The sequence below is a fragment of the Bubalus kerabau genome, chromosome 12 (genome assembly GCF_029407905.1).
Source record: "Bubalus kerabau isolate K-KA32 ecotype Philippines breed swamp buffalo chromosome 12, PCC_UOA_SB_1v2, whole genome shotgun sequence".
Classification (NCBI taxonomy): Eukaryota; Metazoa; Chordata; class Mammalia; order Artiodactyla; family Bovidae; genus Bubalus; species Bubalus kerabau.
This window is the reverse complement of record NC_073635.1, coordinates 73,899,403-73,913,233: the sequence shown is the minus strand read 5'-3', so window position 1 is coordinate 73,913,233 and position 13,831 is coordinate 73,899,403. Positions and strand designations below refer to the sequence as shown.

Sequence of the window (13,831 nt, the reverse complement as noted above, 5' to 3'; positions counted from 1 at the left end):
CTGTGCAGGGAACAGGGACTTCTCAGCAAATTCTTCCCCTCCCAGACCAGAGAGGAATCCAAGTCACCCCAGGACTGTGCACCATTACTGCCTAGACGTTCCAGTCAGCACAGGAGATGCAATTTGTTTGCATCTCCTGCTTTTAGACATTTGAATCGTCCTGCAGCTATCACTGCATGGCAAAGGCCTGTGTTGCTGCTATTAATATTACTACTGCTAAATGAGCACGGATCTTCAGTTCAGTTCAGGTACTCAGTTGTGTCCGACTTTTTGCGAACTCATGGACTGCAACATGCCAGGTCTCCCTGTCCAACAACTCCCAGAGTTTAGCTAAACTCATGTCCATTGAGTCGGTGATGCCATCCAACCATCTCATCCTCTGTCATTCCCTTCTCCTCCCGTCTTCAGTCTTTCCCAGCATCAGGGTCTTTTCAAATGAGTCATCTCTTCACATCCGGTTGTCAAAGTATTGGAGTTTCAGCTTCAACATCAGTCCTTCCAATGAACACCCAGAACTGATCTCCATTAGGATGGACTGGTTGGATCCACTTGCTGTACAAGGGACTTACAAGAGTCTTCTCCAACACTACAGTTCAAATGAATCTATTCTTCAGTGCTCAACTTTCTTTATAGTCCAACTCTCACATGCATACATGACTACTGGAAAAACCATAGCCTTGACTAGATGGACCTTTGTTGGCAAAGTAATGTCTGCTTTCTAATATTTTGCTAGGTTGGTCAAACCTTTCCTTTCAAGAAGTAAGCATCTTTTAATTTCATGACTGCAGTCACCCTCTGCAGTGATTTTGTAGCCCCCCCCCCAAAAAAAAAATAAAGTCTGCCACTGTTTCCAGTGTATCTCTATCTATTTGCCATGAAGTGATGGGACCAGATGCCATGATCTTAGTTTTCTGAATGTTGAGCTATAAGTCAACTTTCTCACTCTCCTCTTTCACTTTCATCAAGAGGCTCTTTAGTTCCTCTTCACTTTCTGCCATAAGGGTGGTTTCATCTGCATATCTGAGGTTATTGATATTTCTCCCTGCAATCTTGATTTCAGCTTGTGTTTCATCCAGCCCAACGTTTCTCATGAGATACTCTGCATGTAAGTTAAATAAGCAAGGTGACAATATACAGCCTTGATGTACTCCTTTTCCTATTTGGAACCAGTCTGTTGTTCCATAATTAGTTCTAACTGTTGCTTCCTAACCTGCATCAGATCAGATCAGATCAGTCGCTCAATCGTGTCTGACTCTTTGAGACCCCACGAATCGCAGCACGCCAGGCCTCCCTGTCCATCACTAACTCCCGGAGTTCACTCACACTCACGTCCATCGAGTCAGTGATGCCATCCAGCCATCTCATCCTCTGTCGTCCCCTTCTCTTCCTGCCCCCAATCCCTCCCAGCATCAGAGTCTTTTCCAATGAGTCAACTCTTCGCATGAGGTGGCCAAAGTACTGGAGTTTCAGCTTCAGCATCATCCCTTCCAAAGAAATCCCAGGGCCGATCTCCTTCAGAATGGACTGGTTGGATCTCCTTGCAGTCCAAGGGACTCTCAAGAGGCTTCTCCAACACCACAGTTCAAAAGCATCAATTCTTCCGCACTCAGCCTTCTTCACAGTCCAACTCTCACATCCATACATGACCACAGGAAAAACCATAGTCTTGACTAGATGAACCTTTGTTGGCAAAGTGATGTCTCTGCTTTTGAATATGCTATCTAGGTTGGTCATAACTTTCCTTCCAAGGAGTAAGCGTCTTTTAATTTCATGGCTGCAGTCACCATCTGCAGTGATTTTGGAGCCCAAAAAAATAAAGTCTGACACTGTTTCCACTGTTTCCCCATCTATTTCCCATGAAGTGATGGGACCAGATGCCATGATCTTCGTTTTCTGAATGTTGAGCTTTAAGCCAACTTTTTCACTCTCCACTTTCACTTTCATCAAGAGGCTTTTTAGTTCCTCTTCACTTTCTGCCATAAGGGTGGTGTCATCTGCATATCTGAGGTTATTGATATTTCTCTCGGCAATCTTGATTCCAGCTTGTGTTTCTTCCAGTCCAGCGTTTCTCATGATGTACTCTGCATATAAGTTAAATAAACAGGGTGACGATATACAGCCTTGATGTACTCCTTTTCCTATTTGGAACCAGTCTGTTGTTCCATGTCCCGTTCTAACTGTTGCTTCCTGACCTGCATACAAATTTCTCAAGAGGTAGGTCAGATGGTCTGGTATTCCCATCTCATTCAGAATTTTCCACAATTTATTGTTATCCACACAGTCAAAGGCTTTGGCATAGTCAGTAAAGCAGAAATAGATGTTTTTCTGGAACTCTCTTGCTTTTTCAATGATCCAGAGGATGTTGGCAATTTGATTGCTGGTTCCTCTGCCTTTTCTAAAACCAGCATGAACATCTGGAATTTCATGGTTTACGTATTGCTGAAGCCTGGCTTGGAGAATTTTGAGCATTACTTTACTAGCATGTGAGATGAGTGCAATTGTGCGGTAGTTTGAGCATTTTTTGGCATTTCCTTTCTTTGGGATTGGAATGAAACCTGAGCTTTTCCAGGCCTCTGGCCACTGCTGAGTTTTCCAAATTTGCTGACATATTGAGTTCAGCACTTTCACAGCATTATATTTTAGGATATGAAATAGCTCAACTAGAATTCCATCACCTCCACTAGCTTTGTTCATAGTGATGCTTCCTAAGGACCAGTTGACTTCACATTCCAGAATGTCTGGCTCTAGGTGAGTGATCACCCCATCGTGATTATCTGGGTCATGAAGATCTTTTTTTGTAGAGTTCTTCTGTGTATTCTTGCCACCTCTTCTTAGCATCTTCTGCTTCTGTTAGGTCCATACCATTTCTGTTCTTTATTGAGTCCATCTTTGCATGAAATGTTCCCTTGTTATCTCTAATTTTCTTGAACAAATCTCTAGTCTTTCCCATTCATGGATCTTATGATACTTTTAACACACTAAGAAAAGATGGAAGTACATACACTTTGAAAGACTGCCAGCTTGGCACTGAAAGAGTTACATCTCACCTAACTGGCACACAGTGACACTACATAAAAGGAGGTATTTTAGGTAAAATCCAGCTATAACTTTAAAAAGTTATTTTTCACTAAACCTTGATTCTTTGGATGCTGACAACGGCCTCTGACACCTTCTCGATGGCCATGGGGAAGTAGAGGGTGCTTGAGAACCGCAGAGCCTCAAACAGCGTCACCACCACAAACACCTGGCTGGCTGTGATCAGGTTGTCAAGGAGCTCATTGGTGATGAAGGTGACAAAAATCATGATTTTGCTCACAGCGAAAAATATTGCCATATTCATGCCCCGAAGGTAGGAACGTCTCAGAATCTTGGAAATTTCCTTCCTAGAAAAGAAAGTAGGATATAGGATTTAAAAGAAGCATCAACATACAAGACATGAATTCAGTGCCCCACATGAGTGGCCCTTTTCTAGGGAGTAGACACAGATTAAAATAAACTATCCCTCACATCATGGAGACATTAGCATAGTGCACACCCAGGAGTCTGCCCCAACACCAGGACCACAGATTTCATCATCACTTCACTCTTTTAAGAAAGGGGAGGATTAAATCACACTTTCAAACATTCTGGGTCAATCAGACGGGATTCAACATTCATTCAACAAGCATTCATAATCACAAGTCCTGTGCTGGGCTCCCCACAGAAAGACACAACCTGTCCCCTCCAGGGGCTCATGAACCTGTGGGGGAAGAGAATTAGCAACCACAAAATTGGGAGACAATAGACAGAGATGGTCAGCACAGCTCCCATGGGAGCTCAGAGCAGAGGCATGTAACCCAGAGCAGTGGAGTCAGGGCAAGTCACACACACGTGGACCCTGAGAAGATGAGTTAGAGTTGGTCAGGCTTGGAGGAGGCCAAAGAAGAAGGAACATGGGAGTGTATTCCCAGCAGCGGGGCAGGGGGGCGGTCCCCAGAAAGGTGCAAAGTCAGAGGTGACAAGGTGGGGTCAGAGAAATGCTCATAAGATATTTAAATAAAAGATGGAAAAATAGTCTACAAACATGAAGCAAAACGAAAGGAACAGTGTTTTCATAGCTCCTTTTGAAATGAATAATAGTGATTCATGAACTTGTTAGTGATAAAGAATCCACCTGCAATGCAGAAACACAGGTTCAGTCCCTCGGTCAGGAATATCCTCTGGAGAAGGAAATGGCAACCTCTCCGGTATTCCTGCCTGGGAAATTCCATGGACAGAGGAGCCTGGTGAGCTACAGTCCATGGGGTCACAAAAGAGTGGGATATGACTGACTAATCACAACAACGAAGAATAAAGAGAGATGGGAGGGAGGTTCAAAAGGGAAGGGATATTTGTATACCTATGGCTGATTCATGTTGAGGTTTGACAGAAAACAGCAAAATTCTGTAAGGCAATTATCCTTCAATAAAAAATAAATTAATTAAAAAAATAGTGATTCATATAGTTTGGCTCAATATAGGTACACCAATCTCTATAATCTCCTCATTTATGGGCCATCAACATAAATTACAATCTTAATTTGAATGTCATTGTCTCGAATACTATCTTAAAGACATTGATTATTGAGATTTGAGGTTTTCAGAACTACTTAGAATTTCATTTCTATACAACTAAGAAGCATATGTATTTTTTCCTTTGAGAATATGGTAAATGGAAGAGCAGGTTAAATGATGTCTCCACCATTCTCCTTAACCTTCCTGTAACACATGGATGATGCAGTGAATAGTAAGTATTGGTGAACTTAAATACTTCTTTGGTAAGACATCTAAAGCATCCAGTAAATAGGAAATAAAGAATGAAAATATGGAGTGACATCTATATATATAAACTTACCTTCTCAGTCTGGTAATAAGGTCTATAAATGACTTTTCCCAAGCATTCACTTTTATTGTTCTGATGCCAGTTATGACTTCGCTCATGGTCTTGATCCTGTCGTCTGTGAGAGCTGAGGTCTTACTCCTGAGGAGACAGACGTGACAGATGAGCTTTAGTGACCACAGCCCGACTTTCCTTAGCAACAGCAGTAGTGGGCATGGGGGCGGGGGTGGCAGGTGGTGGCCAGGAAGCAAATAGTTCTCTACAGCTTTTTTGCACTTAGAACACAGGCAGATTCTACTCAAAGTACAAACGGAGAAGAAGGCTTCAATTAAGAAGTCAACCATTCATCTCATTTCGAGAAGTAACTTGGAGAATGTGCAGCTTTGGCTAGGGAAGACCTGAAATGAGTCAGATACAAACCATCTATCTGCTCAAGGAGGTCACAGGTAGGGAAGGCAGAAAGACATGCAGGAAGACAATGTGTAATGAAAAAGGAGAGAAGTTCTGGGGAGCAGAAAAGATGGGACTTGTTAATTCCCAACAAGAAGAGCTTCAGCGGCTTGGTAGCACTGGAACAGGGCCTCGAAGGATAAGGAACATCTCTCCACAGCAAAGACAGGAAAGGAAATTCCAAATAAAGAAAGACACCAAGCACAGACCTGCACACACACAAGAACTCAGTGAACTTCAAGCAGCACAACATCTCCATCACCTGAAAACCAACCACCTCCAACTCTCTGGGACCTGCTTCAGGTCTAACTCAGCAGAAGAAGGCTCTTCACCACCAGCCACTTTTCTATCACATGTGCTGCTGTGAATGTGGGGCTTCATAAAGACACAATGGAGATCAGCCCTTGGGGTGCTTATAACTTAATGGAAACATGAACATAAATACCTGAAAAGGCTCCAACACAAGCATAACAAAAATATATGCAGTGAAAAATGGGCCTACAAGATTATTACTATTTAACAGTATTTAAATAACTTGGACATGGGCAAATTCTGCTGAAGGACACTACTTATTCAGATACGGTGCCAAGAGGAGCTAGCGAATGCTTTCACTGTTCCTGTTTCAAGACGGGCCTTCAGCATAAGGTTGGAGGCTCCACTGGCTGAGTCTGAAGGGTCTACAACCCACACAAAGAAGAGACTAGAGAAGGTGTTGGTCTTGTTTTTGAATAAAAGCAACCGTGATGTTACCAATTCAGATCAGATAAGATCAGATCAGTCGCTCAGTCATGTCCGATTCTTTGCGACCCTATGAATTGCAGCACTCCAGGCCTCCCTGTCCATCACCAACTCCCAGAGTTCACTCAGACTCACATCCTTCGAGTCAGTGATGCCATCCAGCCATCTCATCCTGTCGTCCCCTTCTCCTCCTGCCCCCAATCCCTCCCAGCGTCAGAGTGTTTTCCAATGAGTCAACTCTTCGCATGAGGTAGCCAAAGTACTGGAGTTTCAGCTTTAGCATCATTCCTTCCAAAGAAATCCCAGGGCTGATCTCCTTTAGAATGGACTGGTTGGATCTCCTTGCAGTCCAAGGGACTCTCAAGAATCTTCTCCAACACCACAGTTCAAAAGCATCAATTCTTCAGCGCTCAGCCTTCTTCACAGCCCAACTCTCACATCCATACATGACCACAGAGTACCAATTACATATTATCAATTTTTTAAATCTTTTTATTGAAGGATAATTGCCTTACAGAATTTTGTTGTTTTCTATCAAATCTCAACATGAATCAGCCATAGGTATACATATATCCCCTCCCTTTTGAACTTGCCTCTCATCTCCCTCCCCATCCTACCCCTCTAGATTGATCTAGAGCCCCTGTTTAAGTTTCTTAGCTATAGAGCAAATTCCTGTTGGCTATCTATTTTACACATGGTACTGTAGGTTTCCATGTTACTCTCTCCATATATCTCACCCTCTTCTCCCCTCTCCCCATGACCACGAGTCTATTCTCTATGTCTATTTCTCCACTGCTGCCCTGTAGGTAAATTTTTCAGTACCATTTTTCTAGATTCCATGTATATGCATTAGAATATGATATTTATCTTTCTCTTTCTGACTTACTTTACTCTGTATAACAGGTTCTACATTCATCTACCTTATTAGAACTGACTCAAAGGCATTCCTTTTCATGGCTGAGTAATATTCCATTGTGTATATGTACCACAATTTCATTTTCCATTCATTTGTTGATGGACATCTAGGTCACTTCCATGTTGTACTTTTGTAAATAGTGCTGCAATGAACAATGGGATACATGTGTCTTTTTCAATTTTGGTTTCCTCAGGGTATATGTCTAGTAGTGGGATTGCTGGGTCAGAACAACATACACAAAGATAAACTCAAAATGGATTAAAGACCTAAATGTAAGATCAGAAACTATAGAACTCTTAGAGGAAAACATAGGCCCAACACTCGATGACATAAATCTAAGCAAGTTCTTCTCTGACTCACCTCCTAGAGTAATGGAAATAAAAACAAAAGTAAACAAGAGGGACCTGATTAAACTTAAAAGCTTTTGCACAGCAAAGGAAACTATAAGCAAGGTGAAAAGACAACCCTCAAAATGGGAGAAAGTAATAGCAAATGAAACTGCAGACAAAGGATTAATTTCCAAAATATACAAGCAGTTCATATAACTCAATACCAGAAACACAAACAACCCAGTCAAAAAGTGGGAAAAGACCTAAACAGACATTTCTCCAAGGAAGACATACAGATGGCTAACAAACACATGAGAAGATGCTCAACAGCGCTCATTATTAGAGAAATGTAAATCAAAACTACAATGAGATATCACCTCACACCAGTCAGAATGGCCATCATCAAGAAGTCTACAAACAATAAATGCTGGAGAGGGTGTGGGGAAAAGGGAATGCTCTTGTACTGTTGGTGGGAATGTAAATTGATATAGCCACTATGGAAGATGGTATGGAGATTCCTTAAAAAAACTAGGAATAAAACCTATATATTATCAATTTTTAAAACCAGTGTTTCTCTTACCAGAATGATGAAAACAATGTCCCAAAGCAGCTTTGCAAAAGCAGAAGAATAATGAGAACTGCCATCCCAGCAAGACATGATATTCCTATTTCCATCCAGAGCAGGGCAGTCACTGCCATAGCCTGCAGTGGCCCCACCCACAGATAGTGCAAGAACATCATTACCTTAAAGAGAGAAAGACAAAGCCTTCTTACAATGGTATAAAAACCAATAAGGATACAGTGTGGAAACAATATGCTCTGAAGGAACAAAAGGAAACTAAACAGAAATTATCTCAGTGGGCTTTAAACCTGCTAAAGCAGAAATCAAAGTGTCTACCCCAGATGACATATTTCAGGGGCAGCACATCTCCTGGGACGTCCCAGGAGAATCAGACCAGCAGCACTGAAGGAAGATGTGGATTTTGTCCACAACACAGATAAGCTCAGTTCAGTTCAGTTCAGTTCAGTTCAATCACTCAGTCGTGTCCAACTCTTTGCGACCCCATGAATCATAGCACGCCAGGCCTCTATGTCCATCACCAATTCCCGGAGTTCACCCAGACTCACGTCCATCGAGTCAGTGATGCCATCCAGCCATCTCATCCTCTGTCGTGCCCTTCTCCTCCTGCCTTCAATCTTTCCCAGCATCAGAGTCTTTTCCAATGAGTCAACTCTTCACATGAGGTGGCCAAAGTACTGGAGTTTCAGCTTTAGCATCATTCCTTCTAAAGAAATCCCAGGGCTTCCCCAAATGATCTCTGTCCTAGAATTTAGCCCCCAACTCCTCTGGGGAACCGTGGCATCCCAGGAAAGCCTATCTTATGGTACCTACCACTCTCTCCAGTAATTACTGGTATATTTACCTCCTTGATAGGCTGTGGCTTATACATGGAAGAAACTAAGCTTTGTTGAACTCTGGAAGTGAGTAGGGGCCTTACTTCATGTTTGATGAATGAATACTTGAAAGGGAAGTATCTGGTGCAACACAGATCTGACCAATAGCTACAATGCCCTGGGTCATGTCATCTATGCATAAGGTCAATGGAAGAAAGACTGTGAAGGTGACAGCAGAGGGTAGGTTGTCTTTGGCTGGGAACCACTTACTTGGCATTGTTCCTCACAGGCTTTCTACGCAGCAGACATTGAATAGGGCACAGGGGAAAGAACAATCCCTCCCACCAGGCCTTCATCAACTAGAGGAGGAGGAAGACTGTCCAGCGACACCCACACCACGTGCCAAGGAGGGCCATGCCAGGAGGACCCCTAGGGACACTACCAAAGCTGGGCAAGAACACTGCTGCCCATCTATTATTAGAAAAACAAAATTCTCATTTACATAACAATACATATAATTACATCTAAGTTGCACACAGAGAAATGAAAGTTGGATAAATAGAACCTTCATCTTACATCCTCAATGGAATCCTGGCCAACACCAAACCCTGGCACCTGGCATCCCAATAAGCTGAACCCAGTGAGAACAGGACATGGAAGAGGATCCCTCAGGGGCAGCTCACCTGGTCAAATCTGCTCACATCGTTGGACAGCAAGTTGACTATCTGGCCTGTGGTGGTCTTCCCCATGGCCGAGCTACTTAGGCGAAGTGCCTGAAATGAGAGAGGGAGACAGAGAACTGGATTCCTAAGGTGATACCAAGTCATCTTAGAACATAACACAATGGAGCATGTGTTCCTGGGGTCTTGAGTGGTGTCAGCAGAAGCAGAATGACCCCTGAAAGCGGGGCTGTAGGGACCCTTCTTCAGCCTTTAACTTAGTGTGGTGGCAGCCCCGCCAGCAAGGACGGCAAAGGGAGGAAGAGGAGGTAGAAGCAAAATCCACCCCCTGTTTCAGTGAACGTGGACCTGTCTAAAGGGTAAAGGGTGTAGGTTTACACTTAAGAGCCAACTAAATAATTTTGAGCCAAATTAGATGAGAGCAGAGAGGGTAATTTAAAGAAGGAAATTTGGAGACTTGGACTCTAAATCTGGACTCAATCATTAATTCTCTAGGTGATAATATTTAAACACTTTGGGCTTAGTGTTTTCATTCTGAAATGAATGAGTATAATGTTCAAAACACTGTTCCTGTGAGGAAACTGTGGTCTTAATGCCAATCTGCTGACTTTATGAAAACTACAACCCGTGTTGCCAAATCCCTTTATTTAGTAAGAAAAATGGCCCTAGAGATCTGAGAAAACTGAAAAGACACCAGGAGCTGCTTCAACAGACCACCAACTGGAGCCACCAATCCAAACACAATGTCATACTTTATAAAAATGTTTCGTTTACTTCTCAAGTTAAAGAAGAAAACCAAAGATCAAGTGAGAATGTAAAATAATATAACCACAATGGAAGAGAATATGGAAGTTGCTCAAAAATTAAACATGAAATTATCATAAAATACAACAATTATACTAAGGGTATACTCAAAAAAACTAAAAACACAAACTTGAACAGACAATTTTTACACTCATATTCACAGCAGCTATGTCCACAATACCTAAAAGGTGGAAACAACTGTCCATTGACAGATGAGCAAATACACAGAATGTTGTATAGACCTATAATGGAATATTACTCAGCCTTAAAAAGGAATTAAATTCTGACACCTGCCACAACATGGATGAACCTTGATGACATCGTGCTACAGAACATAAGCCTCACACAAAATGACAAACGCTGTATGATTCCACTTACACGAGGTACTAAGGTAGTCAAATTCACATAGAGAAGAAGTGGAACGGCGCTGGGTGAGGGGAGAGGAGTCGGGGAGTTAGTGTTTAATGGGAGCAGAGGTTCAGCTTGGGAAAAACAAAAAGTTCCAGAGATGAATAACGGTGATGGCCACACAATGAGAATGTACCTAATGACACTAAATGCTGCACTGAAAAGGAGTGAAAATGGTAAACTTTATGTGTGTATATTTCACCACAATAAGAAAAGATCAGTAATCAAAAGCCAGAAGTAACTTTACCAAATCTGTGACAATGTATTAATAAATAAATGACAGGTCATTTTCATATATACCTTCCACAGAATCATTCAAAATTCCTCTGAAAAGAGCACGAAAATGCTGAATGGGCCATGTTAGGAGAGGCAGATGTGCAGCCATAGAGATCCCCTGGAGACCTGCCCCAGCCTGGGATCCACGGTGTAGACAAACTACAGCTACGAGCTTAGCAGCCGCTCCATTTCTAACACTTGACCTGATTTCTTCCCAGGACCAGGGATTAGGAGATGGGGCCCAAGACGAACCACAAATGTTCAGAGGGGCTTTTCAGAGCTGCTCTGTCGTACCAGTTTTTGGGTCCTAAGGAATCAGTCCACCTGTAAACTGAAAGAAGTGTCTTGTTTCTGTAACAGGAGGAGTCTAGATGCAAGGCTGTGCCAAGGAAATTTGTCTTTCCAATGATTTTGGAATTTCAGATTATGTCAATGGTGTAATCCCCACAATTTCTGACTTCATATAGGAACCATCTTTTGGGTATAATTAAGCCAGCAAATGACATCTTGGGAGATGTTTACATTCACATAAGCCAATGTGCCAGGTCAGATCACATTTCCAAAAAGCAAGATTTCAAAGTGTTAGAGGGAAGAGGAAGAAAAACAAGTGGACAATGGCTCATCTGTGCAGCAAAGAGTGAGCTTTGAGTACACCATCACCTCACACCTAACTTAAAGCTTTCACAATGCAGTTCTGGTAAAAATTTTGTAATTATTATGAGAGTTACAGAGAAGGAAATGGCAACCCAATCCAGTATTCTTGCCTGAAGAAACCCATGGACAGAGAAGCCTGGCAGGCTATGGTCTGTGGGGTCACAAAACAAAGGGTGGGACACAACTGAGCAACTATCATTCATATGAGAGTTAAGCATGATCTGAAAAGACAAACATTTAGCCAATTGGTGGGGAAATCTGAGTATCCATCTCCTAAATGGTTAAAGATGCAACAGAATAACAAAGATGATGATAAATGACAGTGAAGACCCCTGACTGGAATGTGCAGGCACCACTGCAATTTCCTCATCACCCAGAAGGAAACCAACTCAGATGCTGCTACCAAACAAGACAGTGAGATGCCAGGTCTCCAGGTTCATACAGTCCCGAGATGTACAAGACTCTGCTAAAGGAGAGATGAGATGACATCTCACTTTCTGCTGATAGAAGTATCCCAAAGTAATGGAAGTTCTAGATAAGCAGCAATCAGGTAAAAGAAGCAATATTTTCAATTTAAGCTGTTCAATTTTATCTTTCAATGAGGACTATATTAATGAAAATTATATATGTTTAAGGTTACCACATGTAGCTTTTATAGAAATATACATTGGGAAATGAGTACTATAGTAAAGCCACTTCAAGTATCTACTACCTAATATAATTGTCCTATTTTACATGTGTGGTGAGAATACTTAAGATCTACTCTCTAAGAAATTTTCAACACTATAATACAGTCAAATAAGGATTTTTTTTTTTTTTCCAAGCAACACTATGGCAAAGAGGTATACAGGATCAAGTTTATACAGAGCCCTTCAGCTCTTGACACCAATATATCTGTGGCAATACCTTTGTAAAGACATCTGAAATCCTTATTCCTGTTATACTAGTTTAGGGTAAACTATGGAATAATTTCATGGCATTCCTCAATATAAAATCACTGAACACATTAAATCAGTTCTTATTAAAAGTGCTATGATGAATACTAAAGATAAATAGCTTAAATGAAGAGCAACAAATTCTCTCTAGAATGAATGAAACAATGTTAAATTTCAAGTTTTATCTCAAATACCCTACTATTTTCTCTGAAACAATTAACAACAATCACATCTATATAATATAGTGAGTGAGTCTATATTTGGCATGAATTCTTTATATTTTTCTCTAACTAACACAATTATATTGAATATAATTAGATGGGTCTTTTAAAATTATAATCATTCCCTTTCTCAAATACATTCTCTGCTTCGAGATATAGTTTTATAGATCCAATCTGTGAAGTTCACTTTTAAATAAATATTTGATATAAATTAAGATTTTAATGAACAACAACAAAAAATTTCCATAAACAACACTATGAGATTTAGGTATGAAGACATTCAAAATATGCTTGATAATATTGATACTTATTTTTAAATATTAATGTAACATTTTAAAAATATAATTTAATATTATTTAATATTACAAATTTAGTGGGTATTATGCAACACCCTATGGCTAAAAGTTATCAACAGCAGCCCTCACTTGATTTCAAAGAAAACCTTTCATTATTTATTAGTAAAGTTTGCTTCAACAAACTTGGCTTGATGCAAAAGCAAGCTTCTCTAAGAAGGTGTAAACAATCTCAGTTAGGAAATTTTTAGTTTACAGAGAACTTTCCCTAAATGTTGCTGATCCCTCAAGGGAGGTACACACCGTGGTACCGAGCGACACTCACCTTGCGGTAGATCATATGGCACACGGCTACTCTCAGCCTCATCCCCACGCGCTGCATGCGGTAGAAGCACAAGTGGTGCAGAACGGCCCACACGAGCACGCAGGCGCTCAGTGCTGCCGCGTAGGCGTAGGCTTCGTGCAAAGCGGCAGAATCATTGGGATCATAGTTTTCAACATAACTAATCATTTTCCCCAAAAATATGGGTTGAACTACTCTGGTGCCTTCCTAAAAGAAAAGAAAAAAGTCTTAATTAGAAATGTCAGTTTTTCTTTATACAAGATTTACTTTTATCATTAGCATGTTTAAAATACATTTTGACAAAATGCTACATTTGTGAGTAATTTAAAAGAAAACTATGCAGATTTATTTTCTCCTATAAGACAAGCAGGCAACAGTTTAACCTGAAGGCAACATTTTCCATTCAAACATAGTAAAGCCTTAGTACATTGTGCTTAGCACACCGTGGATGCTCAACAAATATCACAAACAGGCTCAATACCCACTGAGCCTTAAGATGAATAAAGAAAAAGGTGGCAGAAGAAGAGGAAGA

General features: G+C 41.1%; 1 protein-coding gene across 2 annotated transcripts in view; it reads right to left on the bottom strand.

The window, feature by feature from the left end:
* The window catches only part of LOC129624652 (ATP-binding cassette sub-family C member 4-like), a 156,850-nt gene extending 143,354 nt beyond the window's left edge, over positions 1-13,496 (bottom strand). For both annotated transcript variants that reach the window (XM_055542810.1, XM_055542811.1), the window contains exons 1-5: positions 13,282-13,496; positions 9,369-9,458; positions 7,871-8,034; positions 4,873-4,998; positions 3,134-3,383 (exon numbers count right to left, since the gene is read on the bottom strand). In XM_055542810.1, coding sequence (XP_055398785.1) covers positions 3,134-3,383; positions 4,873-4,998; positions 7,871-8,034; positions 9,369-9,458; positions 13,282-13,467 — 816 coding nt within the window. In that variant the 5' untranslated portion in view covers positions 13,468-13,496. The remainder of the gene's footprint in view (positions 1-3,133; positions 3,384-4,872; positions 4,999-7,870; positions 8,035-9,368; positions 9,459-13,281) is intronic.
* Between the last annotated feature and the right edge of the window lie 335 nt (positions 13,497-13,831).